The sequence below is a fragment of the Anabrus simplex genome, chromosome 5 (assembly GCF_040414725.1).
Source record: "Anabrus simplex isolate iqAnaSimp1 chromosome 5, ASM4041472v1, whole genome shotgun sequence".
NCBI lineage: Eukaryota > Metazoa > Arthropoda > Insecta > Orthoptera > Tettigoniidae > Anabrus > Anabrus simplex.
The window spans coordinates 402149386-402170674 of record NC_090269.1 but is presented as its reverse complement, the minus strand read 5'-3'; the positions used below and the strand labels follow the sequence as shown (position 1 = coordinate 402170674).

Sequence of the window (21289 nt, the reverse complement as noted above, 5' to 3'; positions counted from 1 at the left end):
CAGGGTTGATTAGTGTATATGGTACATTTCAATGGCTTGGCACCATGATATGTAATAGCACTGTCTGGCTCATTGAGGCAGGGGCGTACCCAGAAAACTCTTTTGGAGATTAGATTGTGGATGAAAATAGAGTGTTATGAATAAAATTCTGTCTGTTTTTTTATTCTAATTTATTTCAGGATGATCCAGTAAATGCACACTCACATGTCTGCACAATTCTATTTAACCATGAACAGCCACACTTACTAATTACTGTCTCTTTACAAGTCTCTCTTCTTTACTCACACCAGGGAGTCCCAGCTCCTTGGAATTACCTGAGAGGTCTATAATCTCATTCACCGGCTCGCCTAGTTTCACTTCTCCAAATCCAGTCACCCCATACAGCAGCTGCGGGCAGACCATTGGGTTTGAAAACAGGGCACAACTAAACAGGAACAGCTCAGAAGTATTCAGTAGCGACTATTAACACAGATCAAATTACACTCATGACAGCTGCTTCCATCGCGGCCCTCAGTCCACAGAAGTACAGAAACACACAGTACTCTCAGGTAGTATACAGTCTTCCGTTCTGTATGCTGGCTACCTGCTGGGAACTGCGACACAACAACCACGTTCAGACCTTGATGGGACACGAGCAACAGCCAACACCTCTGTCACCATGAACCCAGCCACCGAACCCCAACACACTGAAATTCACACTGACCCCAACACTGAATCTGACGGTGACTCCAGTGCTTACTCCGAGTCCAACACTGACTCCACCATGAAGTCCAACGCTGACTATCTGTCCACAGCTAGCCTCCCTTTTTATAGCTCGAATGACATGTACCGGTACCAGAATATTCGCGACGTAGCTAGAGATGGGACATTCTTGTTGCATCTCCCAGGAACTCACAGGCAAGGCAGCCGATGAGAACAACACACAGGAAGGTCGGCCCCGCTCCACAGGCCGGCTGGGAGATCCCCTGTCATCTGATTTGTTAGCTCCTTCCAAGAAGGGGCTACCATGGGGCTTGTATAGTGACTAGTGGGCATGGTCATTCGGACATCAAATCTTTATGGTTTGACACCATGGTTAGCTGGTTCGAGCCCTTTTGGTGGAAAAAAAACATCTATCAGAATGTTGTTTCTAATTACTAGATTGCGCGCCAAAAGTCTGGGTTTAATTCCAAACCTCTCCTCAATGTTCAGATGTAGTGGGGGCATATGATACTGTTGACTGTGTTTTTTTTTTTTTTTCATCACATGGTGATGTTAAGGCTTAAACGGACACCTTAATGTTATTTGGCAGGTGTAGGCTATGAGTCGACACCGGGTTTCACCCTCTTCCTACCTCGTCCGGGCTGAGTGGCTCAGATGGTTTAGGTGCTGGTCGTCTGTCCGCAACTTGGCAGGTTCGATCCTGGCTCAATCTGGTGGCATTTGAAGGTGCTCATATACGTCGGCCGCCTGTCGGTAGATATTCTGGCATATAAAAGAACTCCTGCGGGACTAAATTTCAGCATCTCGGCATCTCCGAAAACCGGAAAAAAGTAGCTGGAGGGATGTAAAGCCAATAACATTATTATTATTATTATTATTATTATTATTATTATTATTATTATTATTATTATTATTATTATTATTATTATTACCTTGTTATCATCGTCATCACCACACATACCCAGATGGGCATCAGTTAAAACGACCTATACCAGGCCTCTCTGGAAGTCATATGACATAACGTCCCATCACTGCTAATTTCTTATGTTATGATTCCAAGCCATAAGAAAACTGGCAGTCGCTTAAGTGTGGCCAGTATCCAGTATTTGGGAGATAGTGGGTTTGAACCCCACTGTCGGCAGCCCTGAAGATGGTTTTCCGCGATTTCCCATTTTCACACCAGGCAAATGCTGGAGCTGTACCTTAATTAAGGCCACGGCCGATTTTTTCCCCACTCCTAGCCCTTTCCTATCACATCATCGCCATAAGACCTATCTATGTTGGTGCGACGTAAAACATCTTGTAAAAAAAAGAGAAAAAAAGAAAACTGAAAAGCTATTAACATATCTGCAATGCATTTAACAAACATGATATATAATTATTGTTGAATTATTAAGGGAAAACATTAACTAATTACAAAATCATTCTCATAGCACCAAAGGAAAGCGCTATAATTATTGTTGAATTATTAAGGGAAAACATTAACTAATTACAAAATCATTCTCATAGCACTAAAGGAAAGCGCTGGTTAGCCTTTCCAAAAATATTGAGCACAGTGTCTGGGTTACTTCAACTCATTATTCGATATCATGCTTGTTAAATAAGTTTTTAATTTCCTCAAAGTAGAAAAGGATCATTCACTGAACGATGTTAAAATTAAAACTGATAAAGAAGCTGCAACCTTTAACTGTCAAGCACTCACATCCGGCTCCCAAAAATATTTGCTGCTTTGTCGCATCTAGTCGATCGTGATTTCACTTCCATATAGCCAACTTTGTAGCAAAAATTGCATTAAGTTTCACTAATTAAATGGATTAAATTCATATTATCATGCTATTGTAATGATGTAGATTTCGTTTGTATAGTTTGTGGGAATGAAGTATATCAAAATAATGTATTGTACATTACACTACTAATGTCGAGAATGATTTCCACACATTTTGTAAGCTGAAACCAGAACTTAATACAGTAGTTTATTTCTCTTCTTTAAATTGATTTATGTTTGGAGGTTTTTGGTATGTGGGGGATATATCCTCTTAATATATTCTTGGGTATGCCTCTGCTGTGAGGAAAGTAATGGGAGACTATGGCTGTGGATGGTGTATTTTTAAATCATATCTAATGTGTTGTCTTTAGTAATAATATTTCTGTGTACTTTCTTACAGAAACTGGCCACAGCATCCGGCAGTCATCAGCACTTCCAGTCATGCAAGGAAGGCTTTGTGATCCATCACTACGCTGGAATAGTAACGTACAATGTGGAGGGCTTCTGTGATCGTAACCGGGATGTTCTCTTCCCTGACCTTGTTGAACTTATGCAGTCAAGCACAAAGTAGGAACAATAGACGTTTCTTAATAATTTTCTATACATTATATATGAGGTCAAATCAATAAATTTTCAGACTGATTTCATACATAGTTCATTGTGTGTGTTATGTATTATTGGCCCCAATCAGCTTCAAAATAGTCAACTTCTGAGGTCCGACGTTGATTCCAGCCATGCTGTCATGATCAGAGGCATTCCAGGAAGTCATTTTTTCACAGTGTGTTCAAAATAGACTTCTGTTCTGTATGTATTTCTTCTATGATCTGAAATCTTTGCTCCTTCAACTGCATTTTCAGTTTTGGAAATAGGGAGATGTAGGGTGCAAGCCACTGATCAGGTCAATTTCTTGTGACACTCTCTTATAGATGTTTCAGAACTTCGATGTAGTAAGCAGCATTAACTGTTTGTGTCTTCACAGATGATCTGATGCACTTTTGTGATATTTCTTGTGTTGAAGTGGACACTAGGGGACCAGGGCACATATCATCAATAACCTGTGTTAGGGAACCTGTTCCATAGCCTACTCCCCATAAGCCATCTTCAGTATTTCATAATATTCTGAAGCTGATTTCCCTAGCTTGAAGCAGAATTTAATGCAAACATGCTTTTCACCAAAATCCTCTATTTTACTGTTTGCAGAGCACATGGAGCACGTTTGTACAAACACAAGTGTAGCATCAGACTTGATGCACACAACAAGCTGGTTTTCGGTGAACTAACTCGTCATACCATGATGGTACTGCTTTTGGCGAGTAACAGTTATAACATTGCTCCATATGAGCACAAAATGTACAGTCCGAAAATTAAATGATTAGACCTTGTATACAGTATTCTTCTTCTTCTTCTTCTTCTTCTTCTTCTTCTTCTTCTTCTTCTTCTTCTTCTTCTTCTTCTTCTTCTTCTTCTTCTTCTTCTTCTTCTTCTTCTTCTTCTTCTTCATTTTCATTCCTAGCATTTAGTCATACATTGGTGCAGGGTCTGCTTTTAAACATGCCATCCTCCACTTCCTGCAGTTGTCAGCTTCATTTATCCCTACAAGATGCATAACTTCCTTGATGCAATCAAACCATCGCTTTTTGGGTTGTCCAGAGGGTCCAGAACCTCCAGGATCAGATTGGGGAGCTGTTTGTATCATTAAGTCTGCAGAGCTCATGACCATTACAAGTGATTATTTTCATTTTGACCATATTGAAATTCAATTATAAAATGTTAAAACAATTAATTTATTGAAACCACCTATTCAATACTAGTTAAGTCTGTATGACTATAACAATGTCATTACATTAAGTTTGAGTATGGTACATGTTTCGCCTGGTATTGCAGGCATCTCAGCCATGAATTCTATCTCCAAGTCAGAGCTCTGAGTGGATGCTATGTTAGGATTAATCATAGTAAATATTACTTACATAACAATTGCAATGGAGTGATCAAGCCATCCATGTTTTAAAGTACTAATGTGACTTCCAAATCTTGTTCACATTTAATAATATCAACTGTCAACATTCATGAGTTAGTAATGAGAATGGCATGATACATGGGTTTCAACCATCTATACATTTTTACAACTTATTGGAGATTAACTTGTGCTAGAACTATTCTTAAAAACTATTTTTTACACAATTTACACTAATGTATACAAACTTATGTTACGTTTTGGAACTGAACTGGTCGATCTTGTCTTGAAGTTTCAATGGGATGTCTTACTCATGTCCTGTCGAATGGAGATAATGCTGATACTGATATGGTATTGTAGTCTATTGAAGTCATAGCATTTAAATATTTCTTTTTATATTTGTGGGACACGTTCAGTGTTTAATGTCTCGGAGAGGACATTCTTTCATGATGTGGCTGATGGTTTGCACTTCAGACCACAGTTGCAGGAAGGATATTCCAACCACCCCCATTGGTGTAGTGCAGAAGCAGTTCTTCCAACACCGCAGCATATCCTGTTTAATCTAGTCCAGGTGGTGCGTGGGAGGTTGAATCCAGGAGGTTTTGTTGTTGGGTCATCAATGTTGATTAGACCATGTGGGTGTAATCTGGCCCATTCTTGCTTCCATGCTTCGTCAGGTCTAAAAGGTATGTCAGTTAATTCCCTGGCCGTCTTCCAGGCAGGTTTCCGGGATTCAGTCTCGCAACGGCGTTTTCTTCTGCATCCTGGTGGATGGGAAGTGAGCTGTTCATCATCACCTTAGTCCATAATCTGACAAGAGCATTTTGTCGTCTGATGTGAGGAGGTTGAATGAGGCTCAGTACGGGTAACCACTGTACAGGAGTGGGGTGCAGGGTGCCAGATATGATTCTCATTGTATGGCCCAGCTGGACATCGACCAGACGAATATGGGAACTATTCAGCCATACAGCAGAACAGTATTCAGCTGAAGAATATACTAGTGCTAAAGCAGTTGTTCGCAGTGAATTCGCATCTGCACCCCATGATGTTCCAGCTAGTCTACCCAAAAGGTTGTTACGACTTTTCAGTTTAGCTGCCAGTTTCTGAAGGTGATGGCGGTAGGTTAGGGATCTATCTAAAGTTACACTGAGGCTTTTGGGGCTAGAATTACACCGCAGTGTGTGATTTCTGAACGTGATTGTCGGTTGGTAGTTTGCATTCCTGTTACTGAGGTGAAACGTAGCTACTTCTGTCTTTAGAGGGCTAGGTGTCAATCGCCACTTTGTGGTATAACCGTCCATCTTCTCAAGGTCCTGGGATAGGATTTCTTCAGCTTCGCTGAAGTCTGCTCTTTGTATGGTGAGGTTGATGCCATCTGTATAGATGAACTTGCGAGATGTGGTTTCTGGAAGGTCGTGTATGTATAAGTTGAAAAGAATTGGAGACAGCACTGAACCCTGTGGCAAACCATTGTTGAGTTTGTGGAAACGACTGCAGACATGTTCTGTATGAACCTGGAAAAATCTATTTCGCAGCATATTTTTTATTAGAGTGAAGATCTTGAGGCACGGTATTGCTCTGCTAAGTTTCAGGAGGAGGCCTTCTTTCCAGACTGTGTCATAGGCGGTGGTAAGATCGAGGAACACAGAGACAATTTTCTTCTTCCTCTCAAATCCATTTTCTATAAAGGAAGTCAGAGCAAGCAACTGATCGCTGCAGTCACGGCTGTGACGAAAACCAGCTTGTTCAATCGGAATGAGGCATTCAATCGTAGGAGCTATCCTGTTAAGAATCAATCTTTCCAGAAGCTTGGAAGTTACGCTTAGTAGGCCTATTGGTCTGTAGCTTTGGGGTAATTTGGGATCCTTGCCTGGTTTCAAGATAGCGATAATTTTAGTTTTCTTAAACGGCGGAGGCAGTCAGCCAGATAACATTACTAAAGAAAGAGGCAAGCCAGTGCTTGGTTGCAGGACGACAGTTCTTTAAAAGTTCTGGGAATATGCCATCAAGTCCGGCAGCTTTACCACTACGAAGGGAGTCGAGACCATTTTGTATCTCTTCTGAGGAAAACGGACTTGAATATTGGTCATTTGGTTGGATTTCTTGTTTTCTCTGCCTTAGTTCCGACTTAACTTGCTTTGTGAATTTCTTATTCCCCTGAGCCCGTGATACAGAGACCAGGTGGTTTGCTATGGTTTCCACATTAATGGAGGTCTGCATCCTCAGTGGTGTGGAAGTTGGATCTAGTTTACGGATGAGTGACCACGCTTTTCTACTAGAGTGTGTGAAGTTGAGATCTTGTACTGCTGTTATCCACTTCTCTCTTCTAGCATTATCTAGAGATTTCAGAAGTTCAGTTGCTTTCTCCTGACTGTTTTCTTCTATGTATTCAGCAAACAAGCGACTTGTTTCCTCGTTCCAACCAGGTATGTAATCCTTCCGATAGCCACGAGGAATGGTTCTTTTTGCAGCTGATTTCATTAGCCCAACAAACCTCCAGTAATTATCTGGCATTGGAGCTATCCACCTAATGTTGGCATCTGTGTGCAAAGCATATGACTTCCAGTCAGCTTTCTGGAAGTTCCATCTAGGTATGGGTACAGACCTAATAAAAGGGATCTGAAGACCAACTCTATAGATTATGGGTCTGTGTTGACTCTGAGGGAAATTGTTCAGTACCTGTCTGTGTATTGAGGTAGTTGTCATAAGGTTATAAGAGGCAAAACAGAGATCTGGCGAATAGTCTTTTTTTCAACGACCAGAGTGGAAAGTTCCTTTGTCCTTTGTCCTAGCTTAAGATTGCTTGCATCCATCCATTCAAATAGCCTGTCTACATTTTCATCACACTCATCATATCCCCACAGCGTGTGGTGGCTGTTGAAGTCTCCAAGAATGATGTTGTTTTCTGGAGGTACTAATATTCTGTGCTCTGGCCAGCTGACGCTAGGTGGCTTATATACGTTAGTAATAACGACATTATCTACCTTTATAGACGAGGAGAAGAATGCTTCGTGTGTAACATGTTCCATTGCTCCACAGTTTGCTATATCATTCTTGACAAAAGTGGCTATGCCATACTTAAGATCATTCACTGCTACCGCTAGTTGGTATCCTAGAATTTTACCCCTATGTTTAAATTGCTGGTCGTCTTCAGTGTGAGTTTCCTGGAGTACAACCACATCCATGGAGAGTTCATGAAGGATATTGGATAAATATTCATTTTTTGCCTTACTAAGGCCTTCTATGTTAAGTTGGCAGATGGTTAATACAGAGCCGAAGGTTCGGGTGTGTGAATGTGAATGTGAGTCCTCAGTAGGACTATTATTTAAGTTTGTTGCACGATTGTCATAGCCATGAGGTCCTGTAGGGCAGTACGGCGGCATCTTGCTGTTGTTGCTCGATTAGCACCACCCAGTGGACACGTTAAGGTTAAGGTTAAAACCTACAGACGCTGAGCAACGCTGTCCCCCAATTTGTGGATGAGTTAGTGTTTCATAGCTATGAAATGTGTGATGTTTGCATAAAGCAACTTTCACAGAAGTAACTGCTGTTTGATAGTTCCATTCAAGAAGATAATGTTAGTATGAAAAAGTTTAATGAAAAAACTTCCCCATCACTGAAAAGATAGAATAAAAAATATCTATTTAGTCCTCCTCTGATGGAGGTATATTGAAATATTATTATATGGAAGAAATTAAAATTCTTATTTGACAATGACATTGTCTGTATATGATGAGGAAGACATGTAGAACTTGCTGTATTAGACCTAATTACTTAATTAGGAGGCCCCTGAATAAACCTGTCAGCTCCCTCTGTGGATCAGAGACGTGCAGCTTTGAACTTGCATCCGGGAGATCCCATTATCAAAGGTTCAAATCCGGCAGATGTAGTCGTATTTTTGAACGGCGAAGAAAAGAAGCCTGTTCAACACCCCATAGGTGTGTAAAAGATCTCTGACCTCTGATGACACATTTGGTGTTTACCCAACAAAATTAATTAAAACTTAGTCAAAGGTCACCCAAGAGAGTCTCTGCCATCTGAAAGAGTAAAACAGAATGTTGATATTAACTTGCAGACAGCCTACAGATAGTGTCAAGTAGAAATGCCTGCACACAGTAGCTAAAGTCATGTGACCGGGCAAGTTGGTCATACGGTTAGGGGCGCGCAGCTGTGCATCCGGGAGATAGTGAGTTCAAACCCCACCGTCAGCAGCCCTGAAGATGGTTTTCCGTGGTTTCCCATTTTCATCAAGGGTGCTGGAACAACTGATGTAATCTTTGCTGTCAGAATACTGATTGAAAAGCACTGAGAGAAATAACAACCACTGCATATTGCCATCTTTGATTTTGAAAAGGCCAGTGTTCCACACTGTGTGATATAGTATGCACTTTGTGACCATGGTGTACCAAAAATTCTTCTCAGTTGGATCAAGATGCGTTGTTGACATCTCTGAGAGCTTCCCAGTGAAAGTCGGTATACACCAAGACTCCGCACTGTCCCCATTGCTCTTTGTCCTTGTTATGGACACAGTCACATGGGACCTACAAGTAAGTGTCAAATTGAAGACTGGAACAGCTGTCTCTGAAAATATGGTCTTAGACTGAACAAAAAGAAGACTGATTACCTGGAAACCATTCCAAGCAATGGCTCCATCCAAGATGATGGAGAGACCATAATGAAGACCATAGTCTTCATGTATCTAGGATCTCGCCTACAGGCTGATGGTGGGATAAGGGATGAAGTGCAAACTAGGATAAAGGCAGCATGGATGAGAGGGAGGGAAGTTGCAGATGTACTCTGCAACAGAAGGATGCCACTACATCTGAAGTCCAAATTATACCGCATGGTAGTATGTTCAGTTGCTTTATACAGTGTTGAATGTCGACCTGACAAAGCTACGGAGTGCCAATTGCACACCATGGGAATGCATATGCTCCATTGATCGATGGGCATCACACTCCTGCATCAGTCAAATACAACACCGTTCGCCTGCAAATGGGCATTGCACTCATCACTGGCAAAAGCATCTCCAATCGTATGGTCACGTCCTGTGTGCTGCACCTTTCCAATTTCATCTACTCCTTTTAAATTAATGAGTAACATCCACGTGGACATCCAAAGCAGTGCTGGCACGACACAGTAAATTCTAATATGAAGACTCTCAACTTAAGACCACATGATGTCTAAGTTCGTGCAAAATGAAGAGCCAAAATTGAAACAGCAGACTCTGCACCAGTGGGGAAAATGCTAGGAACAACAACAACAACAACCCACTGTCCACCAAAGCCAAACTCCGTCACTATTCCGCAGTCATTCTCCCAGAAGCACTATATGTGATCGAGACATCAGCAAGCACCAACATCAAAGACATCAAGAAAATGACAGATACTAAGGAAAATATTCGGACCCAAGGTCCAAGATGGTATCTGGATGCACAAAAGGTCTGAAGAACTTTATTCACTGACCGAGTGAGAAGGAGGGGGAGGAGGAGATTGTCCAGGTGGGCTTAGATTCTATGTGATCCAGTTGGCCCAATTCAGAATTAAAAAATCAAATAATAATATTCTTCTCTTACCAACTTCGGGATTTCCATCATTCATTCTTTTCTGTCATTCCCCTCTATTCAGGGCTTCCTCTTTCAGATCTTCATCTATTTTTTTCTTACAACCTGCCAATACTTCTTCTTCCTGACACCTCCGGCTTCCGCATTATTTTCCCCACATAATTTTCTGGTCTTTGCTCCACATGGCCAAACCTCCGCAGTCTACTTTCTTGAATTTTTCTAACCAACAGCCCTACCTTTATGGTAATGAAGATAATCAGTCGGTCATCAAACTTACTCCATCGTTTCTGTGAAATTAAGACTCACTCTTTACCCTCTATATTAGTGTTTCCAAAATCATAAAAATATTTAGTGAGGTATAAAATCAATAACATTACGTTTGATTTGAAAATTAGTGTCGTCCTTTATTCCTGTCAACCTCTTTCATGTCTGTTCCTCTTCTGCCTGACTACTGCACTGTAAGCCTCCGTGCACCTTTGTCTTATGTGTGGACTGACGGACAAGGGGAGTACCACACCTTTCTTACCGAAATCCACCTGGAATCTTTGGTGACATAATCGACGTGCTACAAGTAGATCACATGGAGAAAGATAGCTGTTAACGTAGACTTACATTCCTCGACGAGGTACATGGAAAGAAAAATTTTAAGATCCGGGAGATAGTGGGTTCGAACCCCATGTTCGACAGCCCTGAAGATGGTTTACCGCGGTTTTCCCATTTTCACACCAGGCTGTAACTTAATTAAGGCCACGGCCTCTTCCTTTTCACTCCTAGCCCTTTCCTGTCCCATCGTCGCCGTAAGACCTATCTATGTTGGTGTGACATAAAAAACAAAACGAAAAAACCATGGATAGCCTACTGCCAATTGTTTTGTACCCACTTCAGAGCTCCCAAATTGAAGCTGGAATCCTTTGCGGCCAGATGGTAATGCCGCACAGCTGAACATCTCTGCCTTATTAACGATCTGTGCGGACCTTGACTTGCAGTTTTCTGCCCGCTGCTGGCTTGGCCACAGTAAGGGCTGTACTGATCAAACTTTTGCGACTTATATCACTTTCCTGTTATTTATGTGCATCAGGAGTTAATTTTTGAGCCTCGCAATGGAAACTGATGATGATGGTGATGATGCTTGTTGTTTTAAGGGGCCTCACATCGAAGGTCATCGGCCCACAGTGGAAACTGGCAGCTAACTTTGTACATGTGGTCTTCTCTCATAGCACATTGGTTATTTCACCAAAGTTTCAAGGTAGGTCTTGGCATGAAGGGTGTGACACTTTTCTTGTGAGTAGCGCACTTGGTTAGTTATCTACTTCCTGTGTTCATAGACAAGTCAGTAGTGTTACACCAATTTGCAAAAAATAATCGCACATGAAGGAGTTGTCAAAACTCAACATGCAGTTATATCTCAAGAAGATAGTAAAATGATTAGTGTAGTGACATGATTAGTTGAACAGTCTTGCCACCAGAGGCCTTAAATGTGCTTGCACATAGCGGAGCGCTGCTTGCATTTGTGGAAAGTTATTCGATCATGCAACTTGCCTCTATGATTCATTCAGACAGATTTCACAGAGTTTTCTGTGTTTGAGAGGGGGTGCAAAACAGAATGCATGAAGCTGGTTGCTTGTACCAAATATCACCCGTCATTGAGGACATTCTGATCAGACTCATAGGACGTGTTGGTACTAGTAGATGCATGAGGGCTCTCACAAATGGCAAATATGCTCAGGATGTTTTTGACTGACAACCAGGAGGGAGGATCATCAGATCCTCCGACAAATATGAGCAGATCATCTATGCTATCCATTCACATGTGGCACCATCGTTACAGGCTCCTGTGTCTGCCCAAACTATTTCCTAGTGCTTGACTGAATGAAACTTACTCTCTCAGCATCCATTACATGTATCCTGCTATTGATGCCAACCTACTATCGTCTCAGTTTACAGTGGTGTCGTGAATTACAAACCTGGACTGGTATGAACTGGAACTGAGTTGTTTTTAGTGATGAATTGAGGTTCTCTTTGTGCACTGACGATGGCCATGTTCATGTCTAGAAGTGTTGTGGTGAGCACCTTAATCTTGCCTTTGCTGTGGTACAACATACTGCCCACACTGCTGGTGTTTTGGTGTAGAGAGCCATCGCATTTGACAGTTGGTCACCGCTAGTGCTGATACGAGGGACAGTGACAGCACAACGATATGTGCAGAACAGCCACATGTGTTGCCCTTTATGACAGGTTTTCCAAGAGGTATTTTCCAGCAGGATAATGCTCGGCTACACAGAGTGTGAGTTACACACGAATGCGGCCACGATGTTGCCATACTTCCATGACCTGCCTTACGACCAAAGTTATCATCCATTGAACTTGTCTGGGACTATCTGGGGTGCGAACTTCAGCAGTCTAGGAGTTTGCATGATCTAGAGAACCAGTTGCAGCAGATATGGACAGATATCCTGCAGGACGCCACAAGAAACGTGTATTTTTCATTGCCCACTTGTACCACATCTTGTATCCAAGATAGAGGCGGAGACTAGAGTCTCATTTTAACTGTTCAATTTTCCACAATAAATTATCCTTTTTCTCTGATATTGTAATCACTTACCATCAAAGTTACAATCATCTGTATTAAGTTTCATACGACTCCAACAAAATCCTTACTGGTGCTTTTTTTTTTTTTTCTTTCCAAATGAACGTATTTTAAACAATAGGGCAAGTTCATTGCAAGCTAACCTTTTGTATGTAAGTTTAAGGGTTCAGTCTTGATCAAGGTTGGTAGGTGTGTAAAGACTGTAGCATATTATGTCATTTGTGCTATAGCAGTATTAAAATATATCTCGGTATATACTGTTCAAGCTGCAAATACAACTCTTGATGCTCATGACTTTCTAGTTAAATAGAGTTTTAGAGTTGCTATTGGATTTTGATGTTAACAACAGTGGTGCTAGTTGGTGATGTTTAAGGAATATTGAAATTGTCAATCAAATCACACTATCTAATAGTTGCATAGGATCATCATCATCATTATTTGATAGATAAAAATAATGTGTTTTCATCTGTTTATTAAATATCAAGGCAGTAGACACAAAAATTTTCATAGTGCATTTTAAACTGAATTGTATTTTAACTTTTACAGTCCATTCCTGCGCAGCCTATTTCCCGATCAGGTGAGCAGCAGTTCAAAGTCACGTCCCACTACTGCAGGAAGCAAAATTAGAACTCAGGCCAATAAGCTAGTTGAAGAACTCATGAAATGTACTCCTCATTATATTAGGTGAGTATAAATTTTAAGGTATTAATTAATATTGTATTGTAGTGTTGGGTATTTTTTAGGCATTTCTCTTATGTAATTCTTCAATAGTATTATGAATTTTAAAGATGAGTATTTCACTCATCACTTTTGTATGTTCTAGATTGATTTCTGCATACAGCTTGCTTCATTTTAAAGAAATATTGAGGTTTTCCTCTTGATTTAATGAGAATGGATGACCTTTTGTACTTCTGGTATCATATTTAAACTGACTAAACATTACATTTTTCAGTGTGTGAGATAATTAATATTTTTGATTGAAGAAATCGCTTCAGTACCTGTAAGGAAACCAAACATTTTCTTTTATAAGCAAAACCATGAAGGTCCTTAGAGGAGTGGAAGGTAAAGGCTTCCACTACTGTAACCTTAGCATTAAGTGGGATAGAGTAGTTAGCTGTACAGCCGGTCACCTTTGCACTCAGGAATTAACCTGAATAAACACAGGAAAATTATAAAATACAAAAAGTTAAAGGTGATTGCTGATGTCAGATGTTAATAGGAATTCATGTCAGCTGAGAGCCAGCAGTGGCTTGTAGAGAGGTAGATAACAATAAACATGTACAATTACAAAGGCTACATAACAATCAACTCTAGATCCCCAAGTTGACTACAGGGTTCAACAATATCAACCTCTATTTGTATTAATAATTTCTAAATATAAAATTATCTATTTAGTTTGCTGGGCTGAGTGGCTCAGACAGTTGAGGCACTGGCCTTCTGACCCCAACTTGGCAGGTTCGATCCTGGCTCAGCCTTGTGTCAGTAGATTTACTGGCACGTAAAAGAACTCCCGTGGGACTAAATTCCTGCTCTTTGGGGCCTCCAGAAACCGTAAAAGTAGTTAGTGGGATATAAAGGCAATAACATTATTGTTTATCTATTTAGTTCACATCTGTGTCATGTATTCAGCCACTTCATGTTGTTATGGTTACATAACATCATTGTGCTTTGAAAACGGTGCTGTAACGGATGTTGACGGAGAATACTGACTTGCAGCACATCTCATTAAAAATTAGAATTCTTTGGTATAATTTGCACAATATTATAACTTAGATGGCAGAATCTTACTAGCCAAAGTTGTGTGCTGAAAAATTTTGCATATTGTATTTTGCAGACACGACGACAGTAAGCTCCTGTTACGTAAAACCTGAATAATAAAATATTAGTATTGTACATTATCTCAACTTCATTCTTACAAAAGAAATTTGATTACTTACATCTGTTCTGAAATGCAAAATGAATTTCATATTCATAATACATTATTTATTCTTTTAGGTGTATTAAACCAAATGAAACAAAGAAACCCAGGGATTGGGAAGAGCTGAGAGTAAAACATCAAGTAGAATACTTGGGTTTGAAGGAGAACATCCGTGTGCGGCGAGCAGGATTTGCATACCGTAGACCATTCAGCAAGTTCCTCAATAGGTATTTTTTTTGCTAATTTTTAAATGCACATGTAATTTTTTTTTCTGTATTATAATAATTGTTTGATTGAAGCTGTGTTATGAGTGCCTCTGGCCAGACTTCCATCAAATTGCACAAACCTCATACATTCCTATCTTACTGTATATGACTTTACTCCTCAAATGATGTTGACAATATAATTTGAAGGAATGAATGATCGAATGATATTTCGTTGTGTTCAGTGGTGAACATAGATTGTTTTGAAATTGGTAATAGTATGAATTTATTTACCTTAATTCAGACAGAAATATGGAAGGTCTTGGGAAAAACGACAAGCTTTATAAGGTATTATTTAGAATATTTACATGGTTTACAAAATACTGTGCAAGGTAAACTGCTCATTCTTTGTCTCTATTGACAGCTAATAATTCATTCCTGTGTTCACATATTTCCTTTAACTCTATCAGTCTACCATTCCCTCATTCCCCCTTACACACACTTTTACAGACAAACGCAGTTGTTCTTTTAAATGACACTTTAAAAAAATGTACAACTGAAAGTTTGGAAGAGACAGTTTGTTGACTCCCTTGACAGTGAATTCTATAGCTTTGTGAAGCTCCAGTAAAACTCTTCTGGAAAGCAGTTGTTTACATATCTAATGTAGATATCGTGAACAGAATACTTCAGCATCTACCAGAAGTATGTGGTTTAAATCTTTGGCATCATGATGTAATGCAAAATTGGTGTGATCCTCTGGTATTTATAATAGAAGGATTTTTCTGCCATTCCTGATACAAGAAAGATCACCTTATTTACTTGCGTTTATCATGCATTTTTGTTATGGAATGGAGGAAAAGAAATAATCCCTGATAAATAACACGCTCTGCCTGCTGCTGTCTCTGGATGGATGCGGTATTTTTACATCTATCTCTTGACACAGACCTGAGAAAATTGTAACTTTCACTTCAGTTACAGTTTGATTTATGATGCTGATAGTGAAGGCTGCTGAGATATGAGTGGTGCTGCATTCGGAGCACAACTAGTGTGTCTGGATGTTATGAAAAGTGCAGTTCAAACAAGCCTGGTGAAGAAAGCAGTAGGGTACTATCTCGCACCTCATCTTGCCTAGACACCATCACCATCATCATCATCATCATCATCATCATTTCCCATATTCAGTTGTAGCCAGGTAGGGGCAAATATGGTTCCTCTCCACTTTCTTCGGTCTTTCCACCACTCCTCCAACACTGTGTCCCAGTCCAGGTTTATTTCTCTAATACTGCATTGGATTGTGTCCTTCCATCTCAATTGTGGTTGTCCTCAACCTCTCCTTCCTTACATTTGCATTTCCATCACCTTTTTTGGCATTGTTTCATCACTCATTTGCTTGATGTGCCTAAACCATCTCAGTTGGCTCTTCTCTATTCTATCATTAATTTTTTCCACTCCAATTTCTTCCCAGATTTTCTCATTCCTTATTTTGTCTCTGCTACTCTTCTGTATCATACTCCTCATTTAAACATAAGAGTTTCATTTTTGGTCCGTATTGAACTGAGAATAGAAGATAGGAAAAACTAGAAAGGTTCCACCTTTTCAATACAAAAATGTTATAGGTTTATTTATAACATGTATTTGCACTTGGGACTAGTTTCGACGCTGTGTTGGCGTCATCATCAGCCAAAAAATGGGAAAATAGGCCAGTGTGTAGGCATTCATATTACACAAGGTGTTACATTAAACAATACAAATCTTGCAAGGAGATAAAAACATGGATGAATATAGAAACAAATGAATCGTTGAGAAAGCAAAAGTTATACATGTTAAAAAATAACCTTAACCACACATCTTGCAGTGCGAAAATATTCTTCTTGAATGATTCCTGAGTATAAAACACACGCGCACACATTTCTGAAGAGCCAGCAGGCAGGACAAAGTAAAGTGAAACCTTAAGGGATCTTCTGAGAAGAGTTCATCATTTTTCTATGTTCCGATTAAATAATGAAGTCTCCCTTGAGTTCCTGATAAACATACACAACAGGAAATTCTCCTTCACTCTCAACAATAGCTATAAAGACCAACGGTAAATTTCATTTTTCAAAGACGTGAAAGCATGATCTTGAACGTGATGTAACTCCTTTCATTTAACCCATTTTTTACACAAGGTGTTACATTAAATAATATATCTCACGAGGAGATAAAAACAGGGACGAATGTAGAAACACATGCACCGTTGAGAGAGCAAAAGTTGTACATATTAAAAATAAGCTTAAACACATAACTTGCAGTGCGAGAATATTTGAATTTGAAAGATTCTTGAATAAAAGACGCACGCGCACACACTTCTAAAGAGCCAGCAGGCAGGAAAAAGTAAGGTGAAACCTTAAGAGTTCTTCTGAGAAGAGTTCATCATACTTTCAATGTTCCGACTAACTAATGAAGTCTCGTTTGAGTTCCTGATAAACATACACAACAGGAAATTAAACAATATACATCTTACAAGGAGATAAAAACAGGGAAAGTTATACATATTAAAAATAGTCTTAACCACACATCTTGCAGTGTGAAAATATTCGTCTTGAATGATTCCTGAATACAAAACACACGCGCATACAATTCCGAAGAGCCAGCAGGCAGGAAAAAGTAAAGTGAAACCTTAAGAGTTCTTCTGAGAAGAGTTCATCATTTTTTCTATGTTCCAACTAGCTAATGAAGTCTCCCTTGAGTTCCTGATAAACATATACAACAGGAAATTCTCCTTCACTTTCAACAATAGCTATAAAGACCAACGGTAAATTTCATTTTAAATATTGTGCAGAGACGTGAAAGCATGATTATGAACATGATATAACTCCTTCATTTAACCTAATTTTTTTTTATTTTTTTTTATTTTTTTATTTTTAATATGTATAACTTTCCCTGTTTTTATCTCCTTGTAAGATGTATATTGTTTAATTTCCTGTTGTGTATGTTTATCAGGAACTCAAACGAGACTTCATTAGTTAGTCGGAACATTGAAAGTATGATGAACTCTTCTCAGAAGAACTCTTAAGGTTTCACCTTACTTTTTCCTGCCTGCTGGCTCTTTAGAAGTGTGTGGGCGTGCGTCTTTTATTCAAGAATCTTTCAAATTCAAATATTCTCGCACTGCAAGTTATGTGTTTAAGCTTATTTTTAATATGTACAACTTTTGCTCTCTCAACGGTGCATGTGTTTCTACATTCGTCCCTGTTTTTATCTCCTCGTGAGATATATTATTTAATGTAACACCTTGTGTAAAAAATGGGTTAAATGAAAGGAGTTACATCACGTTCAAGATCATGCTTTCACGTCTTTGAAAAATGAAATTTACCATTGGTCTTTATAGCTATTGTTGAGAGTGAAGGAGAATTTCCTGTTGTGTATGTTTATCAGGAACTCAAGGGAGACTTCATTATTTAATCGGAACATAGAAAAATGATGAACTCTTCTCAGAAGATCCCTTAAGGTTTCACTTTACTTTGTCCTGCCTGCTGGCTCTTCAGAAATGTGTGCGCGTGTGTTTTATACTCAGGAATCATTCAAGAAGAATATTTTCGCACTGCAAGATGTGTGGTTAAGGTTATTTTTTAACATGTATAACTTTTGCTTTCTCAACGATTCATTTGTTTCTATATTCATCCATGTTTTTATCTCCTTGCAAGATTTGTATTGTTTAATGTAACACCTTGTGTAATATGAATGCCTACACACTGGCCTATTTTCCCATTTTTTGGCTGATGATGACGCCAACACAGCGTCGAAACTAGTCCCAAGTGCAAATACATGTTATAAATAAACCTATAACATTTTTGTATTGAAAAGGTGGAACCTTTCTAGTTTTTCCTATCTTTCATACTCCTCAAGAACTTAATTTCAGTTGCATGCATTCGACTCTTATCCTTCTTTGTCATTGTCAAAGTTTCTGCTTCGTAAGTTGTTATGGGTATGTAATACATCTTGTACATAGTTTCCTTTGCTTCCATTGGTACATCTTTGTCCCATAACATGTTTCTTGCACTATGATAGAAACGGCTTCCAGCTTGAATCCTCTTACTAATTTCAGCATCCAGTCGAGCATTCTCCATTAATTTACTCCCCATGTATTTGAACGTCTCCACTACTTCCAGGGGCTTGTCTGCAAGTCTAATCTGACCTTTCCCTTCTTTCTCCCCTCTAGTCATAACAAGAGTTTTACTCTTTTCTACACTTATTTTCAATCCACATTCTTCGATCTTCCCATTCACCACTTCCAACTGTTCTTGAACGTTCATGTCCTTTTCTCCCCAAATCAAAATATCATCTGAAAATAACAGCATGTTGATTTCACTTTCTCCATATGCTGCCTTTGCTGTTCTCATGATGACATCCATTACTATTGTAAACAGGATTGGTGATAGAACACTTCCCTGTCTCAGCCCACTAGTGGTTTTGAACCAACTTGTCCTGCCAACTTGTATTTGCACACAACTACAACATTCCTTGTACATTGCCATGATCATTTTTATTAATCCCTGTCCAATTCCTTTTTGCACCAGACTGTCCCAAACTTCAGTCCTGGAGACACTGTCATATGCCTTTTCAGTGTCAATGAATATCATCACCATATCATTCCTATACTCCCATTGCTTTTCCATTAGTTGTCTCATAATGAAAATGGGCTCTATTGTTGACCTTCCACTTCTGAAACCAAACTAATTTTCTTGTATCTGATTTTCAACCCTCAACCTTATCCTTTTTTCCAGTATCCTCTCCATTATCTTAGCAACATGGGATATCAGAGTAATTCCCCTTTAGTTCTTCAATACCTTTCTTGAAAATTGGGATGATTATTCCTTTTTGCCAATCCTCAGGGACCTCCTTATTCTCCCAGACAATCCTAGCCTCATTAAGGTGCCACCATCGGTTTCTGCAGTTTTCCTTCTCCTTCTGTCGACGTTATCCAAGGAGCTCCTGTGTCGAGCAGTGGATCATTGACCTCTATCCACTTCTCACATCTCCCTTGAGACAACGAGAACAACAGCAACAACAACTACAACTACTATTACAAACTCTAGTTCGGAAGTAATTTAATGAAAGTAATCAAACTACATGTAACAATTACATTCTTAGTAACCTTTACTTGTGATTGTTACTTTTTTTAAAAATGTATTTTTTACTCATAATTTACTTCTTGAAATAAAATTGTAATTGTAATATTCTAGTAACTAGCAGTTACCTGCGGCTTTGCTCGCGTGGATTTTGTAAAATAATAAAATTAATCGTTCCTCGGTACCTTACTAAGACATTACCTGAAAATCCCTAATGTATAAACGTTCACCGACAAATTGAGTTTCATTTACCCTGCAAACTCTTTGTAAACCACGTTTGTGTTATTGCCTTTTGGGGCTAAGATGACCATGCAACATAGAACTGTACGTATAAGAAACAGTCTTCTCTCAAATCGAAAAAAAAAAAAAAAAAAAAAAAAAAGAAAATGCTTTTTTTAAAAAGGAGATTCCAAATATCTATCTCCACGTCGTAACATTTTCAGTTTTTGAGATAGGCTATAAGAATCCCCATTAAAAAAATTAACCTCTTTATCAGTCCTTCCCATTTTCTAAAAACAAAAAGAAACACATGTTCCTTTACTTTTAAAGGAGATTATAAATACTAATTTTCGTGTCTGTAACATCATCAGTTTGTGAGATATAAGCATCCTCATTAAAAATTATTCACTTATTTTCACCCCCTGTTAAGTGCCTTTTCCGTAAAGATAAAGTACGTGTTCCCGTATTTTTAAAGGGCTTTCAAAATACCAAGTTTCATGTTTGTAACATGTTAAGTTTTTGACATATACTGCAGATATACCGGTACTCATTTTCAAAATTCACCCACTTTTTCAATTCTTTTCAACCCCTTAAGTGGATTTTCCAATAACAAAAAAGTACGTGTTTTTATTTTTAAAGGAGATTCAAAATTAGGTACCAACTTTCATGTCTGTAACATCTTCAGTTTTTGAGATATAAGTATCCTCATAAAATGAATTCAACTTCTTTTTTCCCTTTCTTCCACCCCATCTCCCTTTAAGTGGACTTACCGAAAACAAAAAAAATATGTGTTCCCTTATTTTTAAAGGAGATTCCAAATACCAATTTTCAGGCCTGTAACATCTTCAGTTTCTAGTATCCTCTTAAACAGAATTCAACTCCTTCCTTACTTACTTTCACCCTTCCCCTCACCAAGTCGATGTTCCAAAAACAAAAATATACGTGATTTTTAAAGGAGATTCCAAATACCAAGTTTCACGTCTGTAACATCTTTATCTTTTAGAGATATAAGTATCCACATACAAATAATTCAACGAATATTTCAATTCTCCCCCCCCACCTTCCGTAAGTGGATTTCCGAAAAGAAAAGAAGATGTGTTTCTTTATTTTTAAAAGAGATTCCGAATACCAATTTTCACGACTATAACATCTTTTTTTTTTTTTGAGATATAAGTATCCTCACAAGAAGAATTAAACTCCTTTTTCACCCCACTCCCGTTAAGTTGATTCCCCCCCCCCCTCCAAAATGCGTGTTTATTTTTAAAGGAGA

General features: G+C 38.9%; 1 protein-coding gene across 1 annotated transcript in view; it reads left to right on the top strand.

Moving 5' to 3' along the window:
* Positions 1 to 21289, top strand: part of LOC136874177 (unconventional myosin-Ie) — a 458144-nt gene that overhangs the window by 375717 nt on the left and 61138 nt on the right. Inside the window, exons 12-15 of the mRNA XM_068227689.1 lie at positions 712 to 722; positions 2839 to 3034; positions 13118 to 13255; positions 14567 to 14716. Coding sequence (XP_068083790.1) covers positions 712 to 722; positions 2839 to 3034; positions 13118 to 13255; positions 14567 to 14716 — 495 coding nt within the window. The remainder of the gene's footprint in view (positions 1 to 711; positions 723 to 2838; positions 3035 to 13117; positions 13256 to 14566; positions 14717 to 21289) is intronic.